The 26,900-nt window shown below is 48.9% G+C and overlaps 1 protein-coding gene across 4 annotated transcripts in view; it reads left to right on the top strand.

Annotated features, from left to right (window-relative positions):
* Positions 1 to 26,531, top strand: part of ZC3H18 (zinc finger CCCH-type containing 18) — a 62,090-nt gene extending 35,559 nt beyond the window's left edge. For 3 of the 4 annotated variants that reach the window (XM_061594129.1, XM_061594130.1, XM_061594133.1), the window contains 10 exons: positions 4,975 to 5,175; positions 6,440 to 6,565; positions 11,234 to 11,335; positions 14,403 to 14,546; positions 16,300 to 16,452; positions 18,182 to 18,342; positions 19,480 to 19,685; positions 21,927 to 22,026; positions 23,600 to 23,696; positions 25,630 to 26,531. In XM_061594129.1, coding sequence (XP_061450113.1) covers positions 4,975 to 5,175; positions 6,440 to 6,565; positions 11,234 to 11,335; positions 14,403 to 14,546; positions 16,300 to 16,452; positions 18,182 to 18,342; positions 19,480 to 19,685; positions 21,927 to 22,026; positions 23,600 to 23,696; positions 25,630 to 25,834 — 1,495 coding nt within the window. In that variant the 3' untranslated portion in view covers positions 25,835 to 26,531. The remainder of the gene's footprint in view (positions 1 to 4,974; positions 5,176 to 6,439; positions 6,566 to 11,233; positions 11,336 to 14,402; positions 14,547 to 16,299; positions 16,453 to 18,181; positions 18,343 to 19,479; positions 19,686 to 21,926; positions 22,027 to 23,599; positions 23,697 to 25,629) is intronic. The other variant, XM_061594131.1, reaches the window with a different exon arrangement.
* The last annotated feature ends 369 nt before the right edge of the window (positions 26,532 to 26,900 follow it).

Below are 26,900 nucleotides of genomic sequence, written 5' to 3'. Positions count from 1 at the left end.
CAAGATCCACGAGGCTTCCCACCACATAATGAGTGGCCAACCCTCTTCTGGGGAGTGTGACATGCCCCTGCCTTCCTCTCAGTCTTGCAGCTGGGGAATGGGTATAATCTCTGCAGGTTTGCTTGTGCTTCTGAGGAGCCCTGGAAACACAGCATGGTCAGGCTAAGCCAGAGTTCTCCAGTCGGAGGGGGACTGGGGGAATGTCCCGTCAGTTGCAAACGTGCCTTGGGAGCTCCTCAAAGGGGCACCGCAGTCTCTTCCCCAGCTCCGAGTTGCGCCTTTGGGATGCATTTCAGAGGTGCAATATAAAGTCAGGGACGAGGGGCATGAGCTCAGGGCCCACGATTTTTTGTGGGCCACCAGCGCCAACCAAAATTTATGGACACCTGGCAATAACAGTTAACTAATGTGTTTTTATAATTAGCATAAGTAACAAATCTGTTGATGCTTTTTAAGTCTGCACTCCTTTATGCACTTACTGTGGAGTTAATCACATTGAACTTGGCAGGGCTTCGTTCTGAGTATACGTGAACTTTTTGCCATTGGATGGACCATGTGTTCAGGTTTAGTTTACACCTGGTGGCAGTTGAGCAACCACTTCCAGGCTTTTTCATTTCCTCTTGTCAATCCTGGGAAATTTACAGTGATGTCAACATGACACCTTTCTTTTCTTAATGTTTTTTTTTTTTTTTTAAAAACTTCCTTGCTAGATGGACTTTCTGCCTTTGAAAGCTGCAGTGTTGTCTTTCTGCTCTTCAACTGCCATGCGGTCATTGAGCCTTCCTGCCTGATAAGATTAGGCCAGCAGTGAAAAAAGCTTGCTGATGTCATGCAGAGAGGAAGGGGGAAGAAGGGGGGAAAGTTAACTTTCTCAGAGCAGAAGATTAATTCTCCAGGCTGCATAACAGGGATGTGTGGTCATTTGCATTAAAACATTCCGAGTTTTTTTTCCCCTCCCCTTGAATTCAATGCCCTGGCACCAGTCCTCACTTCTGTTGATTTCCTCTTAAAACAAAACAACCTGTCTGAACAAAGCAAAGCATGATTTGTTCACAGCAAATTTCCAAAGCCTGTAGAATGTTGAACTGTGCTGGGATTGCATAGCTAAACAAATTTCCTGGCAATTGGGATCTGAGCCCTGAAACCTGGTGCACAGACTGTGCACATTTCTGACGTTTTTTCCTACAGTGAACAACCAGCTATTTCAGACTTTACATTTGCAGGTGACGCTCTAGGAAGCACTTGGCCCCAGGGCAGGAATGCATTGCCTGTTGACTTTGGTTAGAATCTTAAGAATCCCTGCGAGAGAGAGAAATGTTAGTGCAGAAAACAGAGCACAAATAAGCCTGTTCCCCCCCCTCAAAATAAGACAGAGCAAGAAGAGGGGCAGAAGAAAGTGGCAGGAGTAGAGAAAGACAGAAGGATTCTGTTTGGAAGGCTGGCAGGGCCAGGAAGGTAAAGAGAAGAGGTGAAACCACTGAAAAAGGACCAATATCCGTAAAAGACAATCAGTTCCAATTCCCTTCTGCTTTCCAAGACTTAATAGGACACTGCACAATGCTTTCAGGCTTCCTTTAGTTTCAGTAAGGGCTGGAATCTTCATTCTTTTAACTGGAATCTGGGAGGGGGTCACAACATGCCATTGCACCCTGGGATCTGGACTTGGAGGTGACACCGATGCGTGGGGCACCTATGATTGCAAAGGTTGCAAAGATGTTCCGGGCTAGGGGAGAAAATCCAAAAATCTGAGCTTGGAACCATTTAGTTATAGAGACTATATGAATTTGCATGCATTATCCTGTTATGGGAATAATAGGTCTCTCTGTCTCTCGCACACGTGCACACACATGCGATTTAGGCCCTGGGAAATACTCGGGCTTAATGCAGCGGCTTGGATAGGAGGAGGCCACGGGGGGGAAAGTATTAGGCTTCATAGGATTTAGCCCCAGTACCTCTTCATTGCAATTCATAACCACATCATCCTCTCCCTGTGCGCTGGCCTTGGGTTTTTCAGTTTTTAGCAGGCAAGGCCCAAGAGCGCCCTGACTAGATGGCAGGAAAATCCCCCCCCCCGAATGATGTAGCTGCAAGGGAAGTTTGTTGCTGTACTGAAAGTGAAGGAATAAAAGAGGCTCTGCAGCAGTAATTAAACAATAAATCACTTTTTTTACCAGTAGGTCTTCCTCTGATTAGCTTGAGTAATGAAAAGCACCCTGGAGTGTTTTTCCTTCTGCATTCTCTGCAGTGTTTGTCGTCATCTCCTTTACCTCCAAAAGACTTTGCAAGAACATTTTAAATATTCTAGAGCCTTTGCCTGCCACTGGTGACTCTGAATATAACAGTGCTTTACAAAGCAATGCAGTGCAATAGCCAAAATGAAAAATCTCTCTCTCTGGTGTTTAAGGAGCCTGGGAGTTAGGGATAGATAGAGCATTAGTGGAAAGGTACTCTTCCCACAGCCATGCAAAATGGCAGTGGATTGTGCCGCTGCTCTATGCAGCTACTCTACCTCGCTGTTTCTGCTGTTCTGAATCTCCCAAAAGCAGAAAGTGGCAAGCATCCAAAAAGCCAAGAATAAAAAAAGGGGAGGGGGAGAATCCCAAGATGCTGGAAAATGTGTTGTTGTTGTTTTTTTAAAAAAAAAGCCCAACGCGTTTCGGACACTATATTGCCTTGCCTTTGTCAGGGGCTATAAATAAAATTGCAAAGACACACTACGTTATTACACATAATAAACAAAGTACATTACAGCATAAGATCATACTCTACATAAACTAATCTGTAAAAAAATTTCTTTGCACTTACATGGACTGGTCTGTAATATTCTTTTCTAGCAAGATTGCTTGAAATGATAGACTACCACAAAGAAGAATTCTCATGACCATACTCATATATATGCATCCTTAAGTCTCTTGGAAACGTGTTGGGCTTTTTCTTTTTAAATAAACACCATATTTTCTAGGATCTTGGGATTTTCCTCCTTTTTTATTCTCGGCTCTGAACCTCCCACCACTGTAGCAAGCTGGCTGCCTGTTCTGGCCCTTCAGGGCAGGCAGGGAAGAACAGGTGGCACCCCCTTAGACTGTTTGTTCCAGCTAAAGGGCAGATCAGCGGGAGGGTGGTTCTAGTTTGGATCTCTAGTTCTGGGGTAGCTAACATGGTACCTTCCAGATGTTGCTGGGCTCGAACTCTCACCATCTCTGACCATTGACCGTGCTGCCTGGGGCTGATGTGAATTGTAGTCCAACAACATGTGGAAGGGTACCTGATTGGCTGCCCTGTTACTTCCCTAGCTGAAATACTGTAATGTTATGTGTACCGCTTAGAAACACTAATGGAGAGGTATATAAGTGTCTTAAATAAATAAATGCATTAAGTGCTCTCTACGTGGGACTGCCTTCCAAAATGATTCGTTTGCATTTATTTAAAAATATTTATAGGCTGTCCTTTCTGAGTTCAACTCATCCAAGGTGGTTCACATAATTCTAAAAAATCAGTACAATATCTAAGATGTAAAAACACAATATAATTCTGCAACTGCCCCCAAAGTTACTAAGCCAGTAGTAGTAATAGAAGGAATGGGAGGGGTCATAGGTCAGCAGTCGAGCAATCTGCTTTGCACACAGAAGGTCTCTGGTTCAATCCCCGATAGCATCTCCAGGTACGGCCGGGAGAGAACCCTGCTTGAAACCCTGGAGAGCTGCTGCCAGTCAGTGCAGACAGTACTGAGCTAGGTAGACCAATGGTCCAGCTCAGTATAAGTCAGCTTCCAATGTTCCTAATAACAATATTAAGCCATCCCCAGCCAAAGATAAAAGATATCATTTCATAGCAATTGAAAGAAGTGCATCCCAGCCTTCGTAGGTATCAGTCCTGCAACAGCCACCTAAAACAGGTAGGTCGTCAAAGCTTTTCAAAACTGGAGTGTGGTAGCTTTCCCGAGGTCAAATAGTAAACCGGTAGGTTGATATGGGTGCAAGCAGCCCCTCACATCGCTCAGGCCTAAATTGTTTTAAAGCCTTAAAGGTTAAAACCAAAACTTCGAAATTGGCTTGGAAACGTTCTGGCAACTAATGCACTTGGTATAATTTGTTGCCTGGCCTGACCTCCATGCCCTCAGCAGGACTCTAGCAGCCATATTTTGAACCAGCTGAAGTTTCCAAACTGCCTTCAAAGACAGCCCTGTGTAGAGCACATTACAGCAGTCAAGCTCAGATGTGATTGGAGCATGGATTACTGTGGCTAGATAAGACCTTTCAAGAAAAGGCTACAGTTGGAAAATACAGTTGGTCAGAAACACAGCTGCCAGTGTGTTGTCTAGGACGTGACAATCAGGGCATGTAACTCCACACTTAAGTCATCTGTATGGGCTATAAAGTTGTTGCTAGGCTAACTTTGTTGCTAAATCTGGTCCTGGACTAGTTATGGTTTTAAAGGCTGTCTTAAGGACTGCCTTTGCACATCTAAAACTTCCTGACCTTTTTAAATTCCTGCCCGCCTGAGGTCAAATGGGCAGATACCAGAGACAAGGCTTTGTTGGAAATAGCATCCAAACTATGGAATACACTCCTGATGGAGGTCTGTCAGGTGTGTGTGCTCTCTCGCTTTCTTGAAGATATTCCTATTTCAACAGGCCTTTGGGGTTTTTTTTATGGAATCGTTTATTTTTAGTGGTCTTTCTGTCTGCTGCTTTAGGTTTTATTGCTGTTTTTACTATTTTATGTATTGCTTTTGGTGTTTAGCTTTATTGCTTTTGTTTCCACTTTTGTGAGCTGATTTGATTTTCAGAAAAACAAGATAAAAATGGAAGTCGCTTGGCTGTTATTGGCTACTCCCCAGTCTATTTAGCCCATATTTCCCCCCCCTTTTTTTTTTTTGCATCTCAAGAGCTGGCGGGTGGGGAGACCCAAGCCACTGGATAACCCAAAGCAGACCCTTTTCTCTAGCTAACTGTCTTTTCAATCCATTTCCCAGCCGTCAACCTGAGCCACCAAAGAAGGAGAAAGAGGCCACTACGACCACCCCTTCTCAGTCCAAGAGAGCAGATGAGTGGAAGGACCCTTGGCGCCGATCAAAGTCCCCCCAAAAGAAGCATGGGATGTCCGCTTCGCCCAGCCGTGCTCGCAGGCGCCGGAAAACCTCTGCCTCTTCAGCCTCTGGCTCTGGTTCTTCGAGGTACAAATCTGAGAAGGGGCACCCAGGGGTGCAAGGGGATTTCTTAGGATTGGCATCCATCCAGAATGGTTCCTAGGACCCAATCCCATTGGGAGGAGCAACGTTGTTGGTGAGGGGAACAGGGTGCATGGCTTGAGGATGCTGTGGTGGACAAGGGTCCAGCCCATTACTGATTGCACTGGGGCAGATTGCTGTGGCACTACGCTAAGGGAAGGGAGGGTAAACAATGGCTGGGGCCTGTTGGGATTGAGTGGCAAGAAGGAACAGCCTGTGTCTCTAGGAAGGTAGTCTCTGAAGACGGGCTACATCAGCCATAAGTTCTGGGATCTGGTGTGAATGCAGTAGAAACTCAAGCCGGGGGGGGGGTGCGTGTGTGCGTGCGTGAGAGTGAGTGAGTGAGTGAGTGAGAGAGAGAGAGAGAGAGAGAGAGAGTGTGAGAGAGAGTGTGAGAGAGAGTGTGAGAGAGAGAGAGAGAGTGTGAGAGAGAGAGTGTGAGAGAGAGAGAGTGTGAGAGAGAGAGAGTGTGAGAGAGAGAGAATGTGAGAGAGAGAGTGTGAGAGAGAGAGAGTGTGAGAGAGAGAGAGTGTGAGAGAGAGAGAGTGTGAGAGAGAGAGAGTGTGAGAGAGAGAGAGTGTGAGAGAGAGAGAGTGTGAGAGAGAGAGAGTGTGAGAGAGAGAGAATGTGAGAGAGAGAGAGTGTGAGAGAGAGAGAGTGTGAGAGAGAGTGTGAGAGAGAGAGAGTGTGAGAGAGAGAGAGTGTGAGAGAGAGTGTGAGAGAGAGAGTGTGAGAGAGAGTGAGAGTGTGAGAGTGAGAGAGAGAGTGTGAGAGAGAGAGTGTGAGAGAGAGAGTGTGAGAGAGAGAGTGTGAGAGAGAGAGTGTGAGAGAGAGAGTGTGAGAGTGAGAGAGTGAGTGAGTGAGAGAGAGAGTGAGTGAGAGAGAGAGTGAGTGAGAGAGAGAGTGAGTGTGAGAGAGAGTGAGTGTGAGAGAGAGTGAGTGTGAGAGAGAGTGAGTGTGAGAGAGAGTGAGTGTGAGAGAGAGTGAGAGAGTGTGAGAGAGAGAGTGTGAGAGAGAGAGTGTGAGAGAGTGTGAGAGAGTGTGAGAGAGAGTGAGAGAGAGAGAGAGAGAGAGAGAGAGTTTTTGAGGGAACATAGCTTGCAAGTTCTTAAAAGCAAGAAGAGATGACAATAAGGATTCCTACAGAGAATGTTCCAGATGTACAATATTTGTTGTTCCCTCACATGTGCACACACTTTTCCCCTTCCAGGTCGTCTTCTCGTTCCTCCTCCTATTCTGGATCCGGTTCTTCGCGGTCACGGTCCAGCTCTTCCTCATACAGCTCCTACTCTAGTCGCTCTTCCAGGCACAGCTCTTTCTCAGGCAGTCGATCCAGGTAAGAAAGGCTCTTATAGAGGAGCCTGGGAAATATCCTGCAGGAGGCCCAGGGCAGCCACATGGTGCTGAGATCAGGTTAAGATTCTTACACGGTGTTCAATCTAGCCAGGTTTAAGGTGCCAGTAGGACGCTTGAAAGGTGGAATCCAGGATACAGACTAAGCTCAAAAGCCTGGGTGCAAAGCATAGCTCAGCTGGTCACTGAGGCAAGGCTGAATAGTTGCTGCTTGGAAGGGATTTTACCACAGTTCTCACTCTGTATTTTAACCCCCACCACCCCCACACTTTAGGATACTTAAAATTGCTGCATAATTATATAACTGTATGTGTAATTATTTTCGTAGTAAGAAAAATATTTGTGGCCTTTGTCTGCTATACTTGAATCCTCAGTGCCGCATCATTGATAACACCTGATGGGTGTAAACGTTCATCTAGGTTGTTAATATTTTTCTCCAGGGCTGGCTCCACATTCCTGGGGGCCCTTGGGCACAGGGTACCACACCCCCATATAACTGGTCTTCTTGCAGTGCTTACTTAGAAATTAAAGTTGCACTGTGTCCTGTAGGATTTACTTCTTCAGTCAGTCTAACAGTGTAAACCTACACATGTCTATTCAGAAGTAAGTGCCTTAGAAGGCAGCAGTATCTACTCCCAGGTAAGTATATATAGGATTACAGTTTCACTCTTTCACCCTATCCCTCGCTAAGCACATGAGGATGAGCTGGGTACTGGTTTTTTGCCCTTCTCATTATTAATAATATGCCCAGAGAAATGCAGATGAACAAAAATCTCCAGGACATACAAGAAAGGCGCACTTGCGCTCACTTTGCTTTGCTTAGAAATTCATGGCAAAACCACGAGAGCAAGCCAGTGAGCAAGCTCAGTCTCAGTGAGCAAGACAGAGGGGAAAGTTTTAAAGGGGTGGAGCCTTAGGAGAAAAGAGAAGGCGGCCTCCTTCCCTCCCTCTGCACACACATGCACTCCCCCCAGGTCAACTGGCAAGCCAAAAGGGGATGGACGCTTTCATGCACTCCTGGTTCAGCAGCAGCGTCTGTGTGCACACAAAAGGACAAGAGCAGTGGGTTCTCACTTCCCTGGGTTCCTGTGTGTACGTACATGTCTCTGATAAAGGCAGGGAGCGCTTCCCGCGTGCTGCTACTGCTAGCGGTGGGGGCAGCTTCATGAGCTTCTCAGAGACTTCAAGATTATCGGATAGGGCTGAGAAGGCCCGCTGAGGAGAAGAACGTGGGTGTACATGTGAGAGATGAAGCCAGCCAGCCGACCAACCAATGGCCACCTTGCTGGTAACTGCCCCATCCTCATTACTCCTGGCATTAGAGGTGTTGGGGCCAGGGCAAGTTGCTGTGGTCTGTAGGGATTCCATCTCCCTCTCCAGCCTTCCTGAATGAGGATCTAGAACAGCCTTTCCCAACCAGTGTGCCTCCAGAAGTTGTTGGACCACAACTCCCATCAGCCTCAGCCAGCATTGCCAATGGTCAGGAAGATGGGAGTTGTGGTCCAGCAACATCTGGAGGCACACTGGTTGGGAAAGACTGATCTAGAGTGTCTATACCTGGCGTTGGGTAATCAGGACAGATTGAGGATTCTGCTGGTTTACCACCCGCCTTGCTGCCCAGCAGTCTCCCTGCAGCTGAGCTGTCAGAGATGGTCTCAGGGGCGGTGTTGAAGACGCCCAGACTGTTAGTTCTGGGGTTACTTCAACATTCATGCTGAGGCCATTAATTCTGGAGGGGCTCAGGACTTCATGGCCGCCATGACAACCATGGGGCCGTCCCAGCATGTCATCGAACAATATCTGGAGTGCAGCAAGTTGGGGAAGACTGACATAGGATTTCTTGGACTCTAGATCCCATTTTCATTCCCACAAATCCATAGGTTTGGTCCACGGACTTGTGTAAAATTTACGCATGAGTAAATGTGTTTATGGTTGTGAACCTTTGCTGGCATCTCGGATAGATGTCGTCACCACTGCTGCATGTGCCAGAAATAGAGGCAATTTCCTAGGTGGGCACAGTGCCAAACTGCACCGATCAACTTTGCATGTTTGGATTGGCTGCTGCTGCTGCTTATAGTGGTAACGAGTGATGAAATATCCAGAGCCAACATTAAATAATCGTCTCTTATCAGAAGAGAAAAAAATGTGTTGTGTAAACAAATAGTTACAATCTTGTGACCCACGGAGAAGTTTTTTTTCTTTCAGATCAACAGAGGCAGTTGTTAATTGCTGAAATAGAGCAAAGTGTGTTTGTGGCATCGCATGACTCCCACAAAATCCCATGATGCCTTGAGCCATCAGCCGCCAGCCAGCCAGCCAGCCAGGCTGCAGCAGGAGCTGGCCCCTCTTTTTGGAAGTTGCCCTGTCCCTGTTCAGTCTTTCCCTCTGGTGGAAGAAGTGGCCATTGGTTTAAGACAGCCTTTCCCCACCTAGTGGGCCACCAGATGTTGTTGGACCACAATTCCCATCTTTCCTGACCGTTGGCCATGCTGGCTGAGGCTGATGGGAGTTGTGGTCCAACATCATCTGGTGGCCCACTAGTTGGGAAAGGCTGGTTTAAGATGATGGGACAAAGAGCTGTGTCTGAGCTTTGAGCCGGAAGCAGCAAGTTTTGAAGCAAAGGAGGAATACAAAGCTGAACACAAATGCATGCCATCCTCCTCCTCGGGCCCTGATGCTCAACGTTCCTGGGTCCTGACAGAGGAGAGCTCAGCCCAAGAGGTGGGTGGGGAAAGGCCCATCCTATGGGGCAGCTCAGCCTCCTACCCTTTCCTGCCTCAGATTCTTCAAATTAGAAGCTAGCACATTAAGCTCTGGTCTTATTTGCTTAATCCTAATGCCAGGATTTGGGCTCTTCTCCCTATACCAACTAGGGCAAGAGCTGGAGGCAATGGAAAGAGGGGCAGTTGTGGGATAGGAGGCCTAGGGGGCAGAGAGCCAAGCTGTGTGATGAGGCACCACCCTGATTACTGGAAATCCTGGCAGGTGTGGTCCCATTTGACGAGGCATTCTGCCACCCACACACTCTAAAGCTTTCTTCCTGCCCTTCAAGGGCTTTGTGGGTTTTGTGTTTCTTCATACTCCCAGCCCCACTTCAAGAGAGATTGGGTGCTGTTTCCCCCCCCCTTCCAGTATCCCTGATTCTGCGATTTACAGGAGTCCTGTGGACACAGAAAGCAAGCAGCCTTGAGCATGGCATGGGAGCTGTTTGGCACACTGAAAAGTTAAAAGCCATCATCATCCATCCAGAAGGAGGCTTCCAAAATATTTGGATAATAGAGAATTTTACAGAAGAGCAACTCATATTATTACTGATCTTTTTCAGAGATTCTATCAGCCTGCTATATATTTGCACGGATAACTGCAAAATGCGGCGGTAATGGAGCAGACTTACATGAGGTTGCAGCTCCTTTTCTGAAATGAGGGGAAATTGTGTTGCGGCTGACAGATTGTCTGAGCTGGCTTTCAATGTGAAGCCTACATGGGATCCATCCAAGGTTGGCACACCCGTCCAGTGCCGCTAGTTGACCACTTCTCGTTTGTCTGTGATCAGATACTGCCAGATCTTCAAGCGTCATGCAGTAGTTGGCCCATCTGCCTTTAGAAACTGACTTTTGCTTTTCAGTAGCTGCTGTTACTTCACTTTATTTGTTGTAATAAAAAAAATTACTGTCGGCTGATGCTGATGTTCCATGATGAAAACCAAAGACAAGAATGTTCCGTGAATTGTTTGCATTTGTAAGAAACCTAACCTGCAGGTTACAGTAACTCAGTTCAGGGTGTTTAAGAAGTTTCTTCCATTGTATCGCAATAATGGTTAAGCAATTTGATTTTGTTGTCGTTACTTATTTCATTTATGAATCACTTCCCATAAAGCATCCTAAAACAATTTAGCAATAGAAACATATATGAAAATAATTCCAGTACAGGTTCAAATAGGAGTAAAAAAATTCCACTTAAAAGGCTTGTTGGAAAATACAGTAGGGCCCCGCTTTACAGCGCTTTGCTAATGCGGCAGTCTCAGTTAGAAACAATTAGACTAAAGCCCCACTCATACGCCGCTTGTTCCACTTTTACAGCAGTTTTCAGGCGCCGCGTGCCATTCTATTCAATGAGTTGCGCTTTTGGTGGTTTTCACTTTTCGGCGGGGGTCCAGAACGTAACGAACGAGTGGGGCCCTGCCGTCAAGGTTTTCAGTGAGCACCAAAAAGATAATAGAGAGGACACTTGCCTGGAAGTCCCTCGGGGCTACTCGTATCACAGAGTAGGTGCCACTGCACTAAAGGCCCAATGGCTACATCATATGGAACGGACTTCCTGTTCAGATTGTATCTAGAGGAGGCCCTCTCCTGCAGTGACCTGCTGGGTATATAAGGGGTGAAACAGTCTTTTAGGTATCCTGGTCCCAAGCTACATAGAGGTTTGTGCATCAGTACCAGCACCTTGTTAGCTGTACCAAACCTATTGATGATTAATTTACCTCTGTTGTTGTTATAAACTTTTATAAAGCTTTAAACATCTGATCAGTAAGTTGGCTATACCCTTTCTGGCTGTTCGTAGATGCACCCCAAAATTCAAAGAGGCTTCCGCTGCATCCGACCTTTCATCTCATCCCTCTCTTTCTCTCTCTCTCTCATGTCTAATTTTGCAGGTCACGGTCCTTCTCCTCTTCCCCGTCTCCTTCCCCAACTCCATCTCCGCACAAGCCTCCCTCCAAAGCTAAAGGGGAACCTGCAGCACCTGCTGGAAAGGGGTAAGGTGCTGGGTCTGCGTTGGGCGAGGGGAGCCTGGAGCTCTCAGGGCTGCACTGCCACATTTTATCCACCAGTTGGTGGGCACGTGCTGTGTTCGCCTCTCATTTAACTGCAAGCCATGCCCTGCCCAGCATGGAGGTAGGAGGGAATTCACCAGGGGGTGGGGGGAGAGGGGGCGCTATCAAAGCCTTTCTGTCCATGCGCAAACCAGCCTTGTGTGCGAAAACGATTGGAGTGGTTGTTTTTAATTCATTCCTACAAGGCATTGTGAAGGCAAAATGACTGGCATAAATTTGTGGTCTGGTAAAACTTCTTTGCTGAGTGGAGGGAGAGACTGGCCTTGTGCTCTCAGGCTACCGAGCTAAGTAGTGGCAGTTTTTGGAGCCACAATGGGATGTCCCAAAGACGCTGGGGAAAGTACTTAATGGCACAATGCTGTTGCATGTGCCCCTTTTAATATCAGGTGCCTTTGAGCACCACAGGCCATCAGTACACAGAAGGCTACGTCACATTATTCCTACATTTTATATCCTGCCCTTCTCCAAGGAGCTCAAGGTGATCTATATGGGTCTGCCCGCTTCCTGTTTTATCTTAACAACAAGCCTGTGGAGTAGAATGGGCTGAGAGTGACTGGCCCGAGATGAGCTTCATGGCTGAGCAGGAATTTGAACGGGGAGATTCAGATTCCTGCTCAGCCATGACATGAAGATCATTTTGGGACCAGTCATGCTCTCAACCTGCCCCTACCCCCCAGGGTGATTGTTAAGATAAAAGGGAAGGTGGTAGACCCAAATAGATCACCCTGAGCTCCTTAGAGAGAAGGGTAGGATATAAATGTTGTAATAATGTAATCTTCTGCATACTGAATGTCTATGGAGCCCAAAGGAATCCAGTATTAAAGTCCAGTGCTCTAAGCACTGCACCATACTGCCTTTCCCATTATTGGGAGAAAACTTTTTTTTTTAATTCTTCCTTCCAGCCTTCTGAATTCCTGTGGGGGTCCTAATCCATTTCAGGATATGCATCAAAGATACTTTTTAGCACTGCTGGGACATTCCCTTTTGGAAGGGGGGCTCTGTGCAGTACAAAAGGTGCAAGGGCCTCTTGGTATTTATCACATTTAGAATCAGGCTAGGAAAGGTACTTTTCACCAGATCAGGTTTCTCAAGTGTGGTCCTGTGGTATTGTGGCACCCAGGCATGAACTAAGGCAAACACAACAGTCATGTAAACTTAAATATTGATTTTAAATGGACGTCCTCTCCCCTCCTCACAAACGCACACACAGACTCTCTCTGTCTTGGCGTGACACCTGCCTGGCACACAATGAAAGAGATGACATAATTCTACCAAAGGATACCTTCCTACCTGTTGCAGTGTTGGTTGTTCTTTGAGAAACCTCCAGCTGATCCCTTGATAAGCTGTCATTCACTGATTGGATGAACAATACAGCAGCATAATGTGTTTATTTCAGATGCATGCTCTTAGGCTTAATCACTGCTGTTAGGGCAGTGGGCAGACTTCAGGCTTGTGGGGTCTACTTTAGGGTGGGTTTTTTTCACTAGAACCCTAAGATCCACCAACCTGGGCCCTAGTAAAAAAGGCCTAAATTGCAAATTAAAAAATTCTTAGTCCAGGAGCTTGTTTTGAACACCAGAACTGAAGTGAGCGCTCAGGCCTTCCACACAAAAACCTGTTTCTGGTTTTATTTTCTTTGTTTTCAGCAGTATAAGTTTAGGGCAAGAAGGCAGGTGATTTTGTTGCCGGCATTAAGCAACTGAGACTCCAGACATCCCTGCCAACCATTGCAAATCATCCAGAGATCTGCCAGTAGATCCAGGTCTCCCTTCTGCTCAGTCCTTCCTTGGGGTAGAGCGTTTAGAGGCCTCTGCCAAAGACTTTGTTGCAAACGTGGGCTTTGAAGGAAAGAGCCAGAGGTGGCATCGTACAGACATTCCGGGCTGTCGTTCCAAGCAAAACAGGCAGCAAGGAGAAAGGGAAGGGCAGGGACATTTTAGGGAACAGAAGACTTTCAGGTGGCTCAAGGAGGCAGAGCTTGAGGGAGTGAAGGTCGCCCCTTTTGGCCCTGGAAGTAAGCCTGAAAATAAAGGGCACCCAAAAACAGGCTGAACAGGGCTCCCAGTTCTCAGAGGTGCTGTACTTCGGAGCTCTGCTTTGGTGGTTTTTTCTTCCAAATCAGAATGCAAAATACAAAGTCAGTAGATGCCTGGTCACCTAAAGGTCTCTGAAAACCATCCCTGGTTGTTGTTTTTTGTCCTATTTCATTTATTATTGCATTCCTATCCCAACTTTCCTCCAAGGAGTTCAAGATGGTTTACAAACAAGGTTCTCCCGCTCTCTGTTTTAGCAGTGATGGCCCAAGATGACCCAGTCCCAGCCCGACCTCCCAACCACTACGCCATGCCTGGCTCTTACCTGTCCCCAGTGCTCAGTCTGGGTCAAAAGAAACATTTATGTCTGCCAGTACTAATCTCTTAGCCTTGTGAGCTGGGTTAATTGCAAAGCGAGAGAGAGGAAACAACTTTAGCAAAGCTATCCTGGAAGCTCGATCCCCAGCATGAACAGTTGGAAATATCTGAGCTGGGAGGGCTAGGAAAGGCCTCCCTCTCCCTGAGACCCTGGGGAGCCACTGTCAGTCACAGCAGGTCGTCCTCAAGGTCAGCTTTGTATGTTTCACGTGGGCTTCGTGCATCCAACCCCAGGGCTCTGTTACACTGCCCTGTCTCCCAGGAGGTGCAAGCCGTCTCCAGCATGGCAGCTAAGATTTGAGGCCAGATTTTTCAAACTCAAGTCCAGACCATTCAGGGAAGGGGGTTTGTAGTTCAGTATCAGAGCATCTGGCTTGTGTGCAGAAGGTCCCAGGATCAATCCCCATCATCTCTAGGCAGGGTTGGGAACATCATCTCTTCAAAATCCTGGTGAGCTGCTGCCGCCAGTGTAGACAATACAGATCTAAAGGGCGCAAGGCAGCTTCCTCCATCCCTGTGCTTGCTCTCTCCCCACCGGCCTCCTCGCTGGCTTCATTTTACCTGTTTTACTTCCACAGCGACAAGCCTGTGAAGAAATTACCTGCCCCTCCAGCCCCTCTGCCGGTCGTTAAAGCTGCGCCAGCCGCCCCGGAGCCACCCAAGCCAGGGGACGCCCGAGAAGCGAGGCGGAAGGAGCGCCAAGCAAGGACGCCACCCCGGAGGTAGGAGGGACAGGGAGCCCCCGAGACCAATCTCTCATTGCTGCTTCCTTGGGCACCTGGGGAGGCACAGCACCCCGAGTCGTTGCGTCCAGCCTAGGGGCCTTCCCAAGACTGCTCTAGTTATTCAAAATATGCCCTTAAGGCACAGGGCGGCTAGCCTTTCTTGTCCTGGGGGCCACGCTCATCCTTGGCCGATCCCGTCTAAGGGCTGTGTGCACGGAGCAGCTGTGGCCAAAAGTGGGTGTGTCTACCCCACCCTCTCTCATTGGCAGACACACAACTTCTGTTCAGGTCAGCTGGGGAGGAGGAGTTTCACCCTCTCTCCACTCAACCTATGATCAATCTGATGACCGGGGACAGGACAACTTATATCCCCCCATCAGGGCTCCACCCACCCCTGGTGGGGAGGGCAGAAAAATGTACTTGGAAGGGGCAGATTAGGCCCTGAAACTGGGGGCACCCATGCCTTAAGGAGTTGCTGCTTTTAAAACAGATCCCTGTCTTCGCCCATGTCAGTTTTACTTCTGAACATCTATGGCAAAATGAGGGTCTCCCGAGTGAAACAGATGCGACACTCACAAGCGTAAGATTTCTGAGCTGGGCACAAGAGGGTTCAAGAAATCGGCCACATCCCACACAATTTGCTTCCTTGCAGTCAAAAGAAACAGCTTTGTTCGCTGTCTTCTCTTGGGTTCCCTGTTGCTGCACCCATTGAGGTGGTTTTGAAGCTGCGTCGCTTCAGGGGCTTTGGAGCCGCATCCGTGAAAGCCCCAAAGAGAAACTTCCTTGCACTTCGTGGCTTCCTTGACGTGGCTCCCTTTGAATGGTGGCTCTGAGTCTTAGGAACTGTATGGCTAAAAGGGTGTTTTAGCCAGGTGGGAAATAACTGCGACAGATGTGCACATGCCAGGGAACTTTGGGAGGGGGAATCCTTCCTCTCCTCCCTGAGGATTACTTTGGGGAGGGAGAAGCCCTCATCCCCCTTTGACCCCACAAGGTGACTGTCAGGGAAGGGACGTTGGGTTAAGGAGCCCAAGAAGAACCCTCATACCGGATCAGACCAAAGGCCCAAATGATCCAGCACTCGCTTCTCCCAATGGCCAACAAAAGGCCCCAATGTGAAGCCTGTAAGCCAGACATCAGCCCCCTCCTGCTCGTGATCTCCAGCAACAGATTCAAACTGCGGCACATCAAAGGGTGCTGCATCTCGCTAAGCCAACACAACTGTTGCTCTCCCCCTCCCCTTCAACCTGTCCCTGGTTAGGGCTACTTTCTGTGTGTGGTCCTCAGTGACAGCAGCAGAAGCACATGGTTTTGGAGATTTGGGAAATACCCCCCCCCAAGGATTTTTTAAACATGTATCTAGTGTTTCTCCACTACCATCCCTACTTGTAGGGATCCACTGTGTCCTGTTTCCCTTCTGCCGTAGGGTGCCCAGCCCATCCACATGCGGGGGGCACTTTTACTAATTGGGGAGGGATGTATTATTGTCTAAGTAACTTAGAAACTCCTTGTGTAGCAAGCGACTAATAAGTTGAGTAATTGTAAAATTAGTGGAATGAAATCTACATTTTCACCCAGCATCAGTGGGGGTCTGTGGGTGGTTCGGTGTTCCTGAGTTAAGCCCTCAATATGCCCGTCTGGCAAGCATAAGCGTTTCCGTGAGCTGTCTGCCAAGGTGTCTTGCAAAGATGCTCTTCTGGGACTGCCGTTTGCTATGTCAAATAGAGCCTGAACTTGGGTGTTGTTGCAGGCGGGCTGTCAGTTGCAGTGCGAGTGGCAGCGGCAGCAGCTATAGCGGTTCCAGCTCCCGTTCGAGATCCTTGTCTCGATCCCTCTCGCGGTCTCATTCCCGGTCCTCTTCAGCCTCTGTTTCCCCATCACCGTCTGGGTCCAGGAAATCCAGGTGAGAGATTTCATTTTGCTTGAAGACTGGAGGACTAAAACATGCAGGTGCTCCTACTAAATGAGGCAGCTCTTTTCAACACAGGACTTGTTTGATGGAACCATCTTGCAAATCTTCATGACCACTTGAGTAAAAATAGGAGGATGTTAAGAGACCAGCTTTTATTGTAGAGATCCTAGAGATGCCACGTCAGGTCAGAGCAGTGGTTCTTCTGGCTCCGTGGCGTATCCTTAGACAGTGTCAAGCCAGAACCTTCAGGACCATTCACGAGCAGGGCGTGCTGGTGGTAATCCATTCCCTCTTGTTAACCTCAAAGGCACCGTCTGAAAAAAAAAATCAATCTGAATTTGTGTTTATGCAAGTGGCCATCACAACATCCAGTGTCATTCAGTTCATTCCTTAAATTAATTTAGCTGTTGAGGGGAGAAATTTGGTTTTGTCTTCAAACCTGTTGCCAAGAAGAAATTGGCATGCAGGGGGCAGGAGGAGAGATTGCAAAGAAAGCAGTGTCCCTTCATCTGAGACTATCTGCATCCGTTACTAGCTTAGTGGCCTCATGCAACAAATGCAGAAGCCCCTCCCCCCCACCTTCCTTGTTTGCCCAGGAACAATTGCCATCACACACACAGGCACCCTTCTGTTTCCTGCAAACAGCCCTTTCCTCTTGCTGGATCTGGCTCAGGGTTCTTCCACAGATAGGCTAACTTTTGTCCAACCAGGCTTCCCCAACCTGCTGCCCTCCAGATGTTGTTGGATTTTAGATCTTATCACCTGTGACCATAGGTCACACTGGCTAGGATTGATGGTTCAAGGTTCTGGTGTTGGTGTACAAAGCCCTATACAGCTTGGGACCAGGATACCTGGAAGACCGTCTTACCCGTTATATATCCAGCAGATCACTACGCTCTGCAGGTGAGGGCCTCCTGCAGATATCATCTCATCAGAAGGCCCGTTCCACACAACATAGGAAGCAGATCTTTAGCACTGTGGCATCTACCCTTTGGAATTCCCTCTCCTGAAATATTAGACAGGCACCATCTCTGTTATCTTTTCAGTGCCTACTGAAGACCTTCCTCTTTCAACAAGCCTTTTAAGTAGAGACCTTATCCCAGTCTGCGTTGGAATTGCTTTTTAAGATGTTTTGTTTTAATATATTTAGTAGATTTTTGATGTTTTGTTTTGATTTAAAGTCTGTTCTTAAGATGTTTTAGAGTGTTGCAGTGTTTCTGTTTGCCACCCTGGGATCTTTCTGGGAGGAAGCACAGAATATAAATTTAATTGATGATGATGATGATGATGATGGGAGCTGGAGTCCCAACAACTTCTGGAAGGCACCAGGTTGGGAAAAGCTGATCTGAACTCGGATGTAAATTGCAGAGTTGGCCCAAATGTTGCTGTTGACTGATGCTCATTGACATCTTGAAAGCCCCCTGTTAATTCAGTCGGTGGGGAGGGCAGGGAGGGAGGGAGGGAGGACTTATACCCAGACCAGTGATAGTTTTTAGCCTAGAACTATATCAGCCTTTGCCAACCTGGTGCCCTCCAAGATGTTTGAGACTACAAGTCCCATCAGCCCAATGCATCTGGAGGATACAAGTGTAAAGGCTGTGTTACATAAACAAAAATATATCTACTGAGGTGCTGTTTAAGCCAATTCTCCTGGATCTAATTTATATGTTTACTTACCTCTTCTTTTTCTCCCTCCCGCTCCCACCCTGACCACAATCAGGTCCTTGAGTGTGAGCAGTGTCTCATCTGTCTCTAGTGCCTCCTCCAGTAGCAGCTCTGTGCGGAGCGCTGACTCAGAAGACATGTACGCAGATCTGGCCAGTCCAATTTCTTCGGCCAGCTCCAGATCCCCAACCCCAGCACAGCAGAAGAAGGAGAGAGGTAGGCCACTTGGCATTCCCCTTCTCAAATGTCGCTTGCCAGGTTTCATCAAACACCCAGCGCAGCTCCCCTGGTCTTCAGTCTCCATTTCCCTTTGCCGTGTCCCCTCTCTCCGCCTTCCCCCACCCCCTGGTCCCTGTTTTCTCCTGCCTTCATTTGCAAACTGCTTTGGAATGTTCTTCAAACACAGAGGGAAATTATGTGAAGTTTTACGAACATGGACCGTACACGCCATACATTTAAAACTCATTCCCTCCCTCCAAAGAATCCTGGGGACTATAGTTTAAGGGTGTTTGGAATTGTAGCTCTGTCAGGGGTAAGCTACAGTTCCCAAGACTCTGGGGGGTGGAAATGTGCTTTAAATGTATGGTGTGTATACAACCATAGTTCACTAGCAGCATGATTTTGGAAATTATTTTGGTAAAGAGTCCTTGAGACCTTCTCTTTGAAACTGTTCATGCTTGTGGTGCACAAGTAATGCAAGTGTAGGCCATGCATACGGTATTTTTAAAGGCAAAATTCTGTCCGTTTTTCCACTTCAAAGGACCTCAGCGGGTGATTGGCAGAGAAAGGGGCAGCTTCCTGAGACCTTGGATAGCTGCTGCCAGTCAGAGAAGATAGTACTTTCAGTGCTGTAGCTCAGAGGTCCTGGGTTCAATCCCTGGCATCTCCAGGTAGGACAGAGAGGGACCTTGGAGAGCTGCTGCCAGTCAGTGTAGACAATATTGGGCTAGATCAGTCTTTCCCAACCTTTGGGTCTTTAGATGTTGATGGACTACAATTCCCATCATTCCTAACCATTGGCCATGTTGACTGGTGCTGATGGGAGTTGTAGTCCAACATCATCTGGAGACCCAAAGGTTGGGAAAGGCAGGGCTAGATGGACCAGTGGTCTGGCTCAAGGTAAAGCAGTTTCCTATGTCCCCGTGTAGCAGAGTAGATGGCCCAGTGGGCTAACTCAGTACAAGGCAGCTTCCTCTCCGAAACGTTCCATAGCTTATATAGCCTTGTGTGTTTTTTAGCGCAAATATCCATGTTGCTTGGCCACAGCTGCTTTCCTGGTGACTGTGGGGATGGGGGTGGGTGTTGCTGCGTTTCTGGCTCTTTGCTCACCAAGGCACGTGCTGCCCCTGGCAGGAAAGCCCAAAAAAGAAGGCGGCAGCGGCAACGTCAAGGAGGAGAAACGGAAGCGGGAAGCCCCAGCCCAGCCCCAGAAGACGGCCAAGGCCGTGCAAGGGAGCAAAGCTCAGCAGCCACCCCCACCCCAGCCAGCCCCACCTCCCCAGCCCCAGCCAGCCGGCTTCAGTGCCCACAAAGAAATCAAGATCACACTGTTAAACAAGGTGAGTATTTTTTGGGGGGGGGTAAGTGGTCTGAAATCGGAGGTTGAAAGGAGCCACGTGGGGCAGCTTTGAAGAGCAGCGCTGGGAGGGAGGAACGGTTTCCAAGTCGTGCTCCTCCCGCCCATCAGCTGATGGGAGCATGCCTTGTTCATCTAGCAAAGGGACACTTGGGAACCCACTTTGAAGCCCCGCCCTTAACTGACCCACATTTGACGTCATGTATGATATCAGGGATAGGGCAGCCGGGCGTAGCTTCCCCAAGGCTGCCTTGGGGGCTAAACAGGGAGGACGTGACAGGCCATGTTGGACTCATGGCCCACCCCCCAGCACCCTCAATAACGTGTGGCTTCTTTACGTGAGTGGATGATCTTGGTCTCCTTCCCACAGGCTTTGCCTTTGCTTCAGCCTAGTTTGACAGTGCTATGTGTGGGTCTGCAGTTCTGGGCAGCCTCCTGTTGGGCACAGCATCCTGAGAATCTCACACTGAAAATATAAGCAGTTTCTGGCCCTTATGATTGTAAAGATGGACCGGATCATGTGGGGTAACCTTTGGTGAAACCTGCAATGCCAGAGGCTGGAGACGTTGGCTTGGTTGAACAGGGTTTTCAGGGGAAGGGATGCTTCCGTGTGGCTCTCTGCCTGTCCGTGTGCCTAGCAGAGCAAACAAATAAGGGCACTTCACAGAGGCGATAGGATTTAGCTGGGACAGCGTAGTTAGCTTTGAGGACCTTTATCCTCGGACTGAAAAGCAGGTTATCAATGAATTGCCTCTGGTTCAAGGTAGCAGGACTGAGAGAGGCCTCCCTCTGAAGAGCAGTTGTCACTCAGGGTAAGCCAGGGAGGGGAGCTACCTTCTGAGGGCCGCATGCCAGTGGTCAGCAGGGCCAGAGGCAAAAGGGGGCAGAGCAGATGATGTAAATGATCCCTTTGTATGGCAGGCTAGTTCTACCCTCACTCGCTCACACACACACCCAGACCTACCCCTGCCCCTCCGTTCTCCATCCAAGCAAGCCAGAGGCATGACCAGAGTCTCAGCTCAAGCACATTCCCACCAGGCAAATGCACGCAGAATACAAAGCAGGGCTAATAAAGGGTGGTGTGGGGAACCTGCAGAGACTTCTGAGGGTGACATAGAGAGGCCCGGAGGGGTGCTTTTGGCCCCTGGCCCTGTGGTCCTCCACCCCTGGATTTGATGGAACAAGGATCTGCTTTTGTGGAAGGCAGCTTACCTTTACATCTCTCCGTCCCTGAGGAGTTCTTGTGGAGAGAGCGAGCTATGGATTTATTGTTATTTATTTATTATATATTTATTCCCCCCCCAAAAAAAAACTTAAAGCATCTTCCAACATTAAAACCAGATAAAAAAACCAGAATGAAAACATCCTACAATACTCATGAAATACATAAAAATAGCACCCACCACACAGTCCTGCCCATTAACTTGTTATGAGCAACATGCCTGCCGTTACGGCAGGTCGGGTGTGGGTGACAGAAAGGTGGGTGGCTCATTGCTGGAACGGCTAGAAGGTGCCTTGGGCCTTTCTGTGCACACGGCATGCGTAGGACCTTCCCCTGGGATTCCCTCACAGTCGCGCCCTGCCCTGTAGAAGCGCTAGGCAGTTTCATCCCCAGACCACAGCCTGTGCCAGTACATGGCGGGGGGGGGGGGGGAGAGATCCTTTCTCTTGGTCCTGCTAGAGTAGTGAGCAGAGTTTGTTTGCACAGAAGAGCTGAGCTCTGGGGACAGGCAGAGCAATGTGTGGTAGCCAGGGTGGGAAAGAAGCAAGATCTGGACTGAGGCCTTTCTCCATGTTTTGGCTTCTGCTGTTGTTTTGGAGAGAAAGGGCTGGCCTCTGCCAGGTCTGTGAGCCGCTGTTCTGGGGAAGAAAGGACAGATCAAAGGAGATGCAGCTAGGCAAATTGAGCCTCAGATTGCAGCTTGGTTGGATAAGTGCCCAGGGCAGGCGCTCTTCTGACCTGTCGCGTGCTAGCAAGGCTGACCCACCCTGACTGCTTTTCCGGGGCAGCCTGCAGCCACGTTCTGACCTTTGACTTGAAAGGTGCAACGGAGCCTCTGGCTGGAAGAAGCAGCTCTTCACGCAAAAGCATGGAGTGCAGATGCCCTTCTGCAGGGAGGAACTTCCGTGTAGTGCCACACGGGAAGGCCGGACAGCTGGCCCCTGTGTGCACCTACCTGTGTGCGAGTCTGCTGTGTTTCGATCACCTCTGCTCTCTTTGCAGGCAGCTGACAAAGGAAGCGGCAGGAAGAGGTATGAGCCGTCTGACAAAGACCGGCAGGCTTCTCCTCCAGCCAAGCGGATTAACCTGTCTCCAGACAGAGGTGAGGAAGTGGGGGAGGGGGCTCTGGGGCAAGGCCTCTCTAGATGCAAGCATTTCAGCTGCCCCCCCCCCCCAGTGGTGCTGCGGCTTCACTAGGCTGGGCTAGCCCACTTGTCTGTGTCTGATCTCTGCCCAGTTGCCTTTTTGGGCGGCAGCCCCTTGGAGAGCAAGCAGTGGCCACGTGTGGGCTCAGCTCGTTGCTGTGGCGTTTGGTGCACAGTTCAGCACCTCGAGAGCCACTTCAAAGGAAAGAAATCGCTAGTCCATTTGACTTCAGAGACAATCTTGAAAATGTATGGGCTGCGTGGAATGGGTTTGCACAATGCCTTCTTCACTGTGGCTCGTGGAAGTAGGGAAGGGCCGTCGCTCAGTGGCAGAGCAGCTGATGTGCATGCAGAAGACCCCGGGTTCAATCCCCACATGGCATCTCCAGGTAGGGCTGGGAAAAACTCCTGCCTGCAACCCCAGAGAGCTGCCGCCAGTCAAGGTAGACAACACTGAGCTAGATGGGCCAATAGTCTGACTCTGTATGTGGGACAATGGTCCTAAGTCTTTATGCACGTTTTTCTTCATGTCTCAAATTCTGCTTTTATTTACTTAGCTTTTTAAAAAAAAGAAATTGGCAAGTGATGCTCAGCCCTGCCAGCTCAGTTGCAACACCCCCAGCTGCTTCCTGCCCTTGCCCAGGTGTTTGTTAAATGATCAGCCATTCATCTTTGACTCTTGCGTGCCAACAGCTGGCACCCCAGGCTTTCCCCTGACTGCCGCAAGCTCAGTAAGGCCTGCTATGTCAGAGCTATTGCTGCTTCTGTTCTCAGCCCAGGCTGTTCCTGGCTGTTGGGTGACCAGCATTTAACCTGGATTCCTTGGCATTTGCTGTTGCTCATGCAACCGAAGGCACCGTCTGCAAGCGCCCGGCCTTGACATGCTTAGAGTTGCTTAATCGTTGCTGAGGCAACAACTTTTCCTTAGAGCATCAGTAACTGAGCCGCATTCCTTACACTGATCTCCCCACCTGAAAAATGCATTGTACAAACCAGCGCTGTTGTCACCAAGAGAGCGGGAGCTGGAAACTCCCCAGTTCAAATCTCACCCCTGCTGTGAACTCCGGAGAGATGGCCGTGTGTTTGCTCCTCTCTCTCTTTCTTTGAGCCTTCCACCTGCAATATGGAGGCAGCAACACTGACCTGCCTCGCAGGGTTGTTCTAAGGGCTGCTGAGATCATGTACAGGAAGCATTTTGAACACTTAAGGGGCTCTAATAAATAATAGTTGCAGTTACCAATCTGTAGAATCATGGTGGTGGTGTCACTATTAAATTGGCCCTTTATAGCCACCTTCCCCAACCTGGTGCCCTCCAGGTGTTTTGGACTAGAGGTCTCATCAGCCCCAGTGGCATACAGCTGGGGCTGGAGGGGCCTGTTGTCCAAAACATCTGGAGGCACCCATTTCGGGAAGGCTGCATTAAAATACGTTGGCCCCCTTTTCTCAATCACTGATTCCCGAGGCAGGTCTCGCCACATTAAAACAACCACTGACTTTGTTTTCTTCTCGCCTTCTGCCACTCTGTGCCAGGTACTCGAGATAGGAAACCTACAGGAAGGCTCTCATCACCCAAACAGGACCGTCAGCGGGGCCCCAACCCAAAGCCCTCAGCCACTCAGGCAGACAAGTAAGTTCTGCTTCATGATTCTTGGCCTGCTGCTTTCTTTGACGCTCCCTACCTGGCTCTCTCCCTCTGCGGGCTCTTTGAAGGCTGCCTTGCTCGATCTCCTTCAGCAGGACCCGCACAACCCAGCAGAAACTGATTGGCATCTGTCCCGGCAGGGGAGCCTCACCCTGGCACTGCTGTGCTGCAAGGTGTCTCCACTTGTTTTGCGGGTGCCGAGGTTCCTTCACCCTGGCTTGCTGAAGTACGAGGCGAGCTGGTGAAAGGTGCTAACGGGTAACGTGTGGATTCTAGTCTCTATCGGTGGTGTGTATGGACAGAACACCTCCCAGGCTGAAAAGGCGCTGCCTGTTTGCATGGTGGGGAAATGGCCATTTCTGTGCTCCAGGCAACCCATTTGGCATTATGGGTTCCTTTTCCCCTCTGAACTCTGCAGGACGGACTTCGGTTAAAGAGTTGCAACGGCCATCCACGGGTGATCCCCAGCCAGAAGTGAAGCCTGGTTGCCCACTTGGACCTGATTGCTTGCCATGTGACTTATAAGGGCTGGGGATCACCCGTGGGTGCCGGTTGCACCATGCCTGGACTGCATGAAGCAACCGAGGGCATGAGCCAGGCCTTCATCCTTAGTGGCTTGGGAATGACCTCTCAGGGCATCGCCTAGACGGGCAGGTGTTTCCTATGCGTGGGTGTTATGGAGGGGAATTATTTTGAGGAGGGAGGGAGGCAGGTGACTGTCTGGGGAAATGAAGAAGGCCCAGTCACTCCACCTGCCCTCAATATGCCTGCCATTGTTGCTCTTTTCTCCCTCGTTGGAGATTTCTGTGATGCCTGAAAGCTTGCATACTCCCAAACCTGCTTTGTAAACCCAGAAGCATTTGCCATAAGCCACTTTTTAAGGGAGGTGTTCAGTCCTACCCAGAGTAGACCCATTGAAGTTAATTGACACAACTAGCTTAGGTTCATTAATTTCAATGGGTTTGCTCGAAGCAGGACTTAGCTGAATACATCCCTCGGTTCCCATCCCCACCGGCTTCCTGCAAACCAGCAGGAAGATGAGGACTGTAGCATGGATCTGATGGCTGATGCCACGAATCTGCTGAAGATTTACTCAACAGATCCGTGGTATGCCCTGCCTGCTAATTTCAGTGGGACTCCTCTGAGTATGACTTGTGTTAGACACAACCTCAGGTGACAGCATTCCTGGTCTCCAAAGTGCAAAATGTCCCATTGCTCTGTCCTTTGCATCTTTACTCCAACTGTAAATAAACTTTAAAATCTGCTTGGCCTGGTTTGACTAGGGCTCCCCACGGCAAACAATTTTTTTAACAAGCTGCCGGGATTCAAGCTTGTGCCTTGGACATTTTCTTGTGCTCCTTAGTCAGAATGCTTTTACTCCAGCAAGTTGAGGAGGAGTTCGTAGAATTTAGGTGGAGAATTTCCATTCCTTTTCAAAACGGAGAACCGTTTGGAAATATCAAGCACCTGCGGTTGAAAACTTTGCTTTTCAAGTTTGATTCCTGCTTTTGTTGTTTTGGCCCAGGAGAAAGGCGAGCCCGCAGTGGTGCAGTGGTTAGAGTGTCAGGCTAGGACCTGGGAACACCGCCAGGTCCAAATCCCTGCTTGGCCCTGAAGCTCACAAGGTGACCTTGGGCCAGTCACCAACTCTTTGCCTCACCTACCTCACAGGGTGCTGCAAGAATGTAACTAGGAGAGGGAGAACCATGAGCCTTGAGCTCCTTGCGGAAAGCCGGGGTACAAATGTAAAAATAAACAAGCGACAGCAAATTACTGAGAAATGTGTGCCAAGAATGGGTTTTTTTATGGACTTGGTGGAGAGGGTGCCCTTCCTGTTGTGAATCTGTGTCACACTGGAGCCCCTGGCCTGCACTCCATGATGTGTGTCTCACCAGGATGTGACTTTTCTCTGCCGCAGGAAGCGTCCACTCTCACCCCAGTCCAAGGGCTCCAGCAAAGTTACAAGCATCCCAGGCAAAGCAGCTGAGCCGGCCCCTGCAGCTGCTACCACGAAGTCGGGCAAGTCCAGCACGTTGTCACGGCGGGAAGAGCTCCTGAAACAGCTGAAGGCCGTGGAAGATGCCATCGCCCGCAAACGGGCCAAAATCCCTGGGAAAGTATAGTTGGCCTTGGTCCACCCTGGATTAGAGACTACTCTGTGTTTTTATAAATAGCATACAAGCAGCCACTTCGGATTTTGCAGTTCTGTTTTATTTTGGCTGTGATCCTTTTTTAAAAAAAATTGAGAAGTTTTGTCAGCTGAAAACCCACCCACCCCCCTCCAGGGTCTAAAATGGCTCCCTCTGGTTACCTCCCCAGCCCACGCGTTGCCGGCACCGTGGTGGAGGCGGCCTCGTTGATGTTTTCCGTGTCCATCGTGCACAGAGGACTCTTAACTGCAGCCCTGTCAGATGCCTTTTCCTCTGCCCTACCCTCCTCTCCTCTCCGCTAGCTATGAGTTGTATTTCCCTAGTTAGCCCTGCTGTGTGTTGAGTGTCTTCAGCAATGCAGTTCTACATACTGTACCAGGAGAGAGGCGGCCAAAACCCTCTCTGTCATCTGCCAGAAATGTCCCCCTCTGTTGTCTGTCCTCTGCCCAACCTCTCCACCTCATCCCCACAGGGACTAAACCAACTGCATAGATATCCTTGATGGAAGTCTGGTCGGAAGATCCCACATGTCTTTTATTTTAAGCAAGAGATTGTTTTAGTTGATTTAAAAAAAAGAGGAAAAGCAGAGGTATCGTCAGGATGTGTGTCTAATAAAGAGGGGACTTTTTTTTTGAGGGGTTATGCTGAAAATAAAGTATTTTGATAAACAGCTCCTCTTCTTTGACCTGTTTTGTTCCCATCCCAAATCCTGTTTTAGGATGTCTGATAAACCTTCTGTCACTTGAATCCTCTCTGAAGGAGGGTGGGAAGGTTACCTGCAGGGAGTCTAGAAATGTATTTCGTTTGCTTCTCCCTCAAAATGATGTCCACTCTAAAAAGGTAAAGGTTCTTCTACTGTTAGATGGACAGCTGAAAGCATATCTCTTGCACCATTATCATCACTATTATTATTTAGATTTTTATCCTGCCCTTCTTTCCAAAAGGAGCCCAGGGTGGCATATAAGTGACAAAACAATAACGAATCTTAAAACATCTTGCTATGTAACTGAAAGCTAAGCCTTGCTGAGATTCTCTGCAG

Source organism: Rhineura floridana, chromosome 13 (assembly GCF_030035675.1).
Source record: "Rhineura floridana isolate rRhiFlo1 chromosome 13, rRhiFlo1.hap2, whole genome shotgun sequence".
Taxonomy (NCBI): domain Eukaryota; kingdom Metazoa; phylum Chordata; class Lepidosauria; order Squamata; family Rhineuridae; genus Rhineura; species Rhineura floridana.
This window is presented reverse-complemented; position numbering and strand designations above follow the sequence as displayed.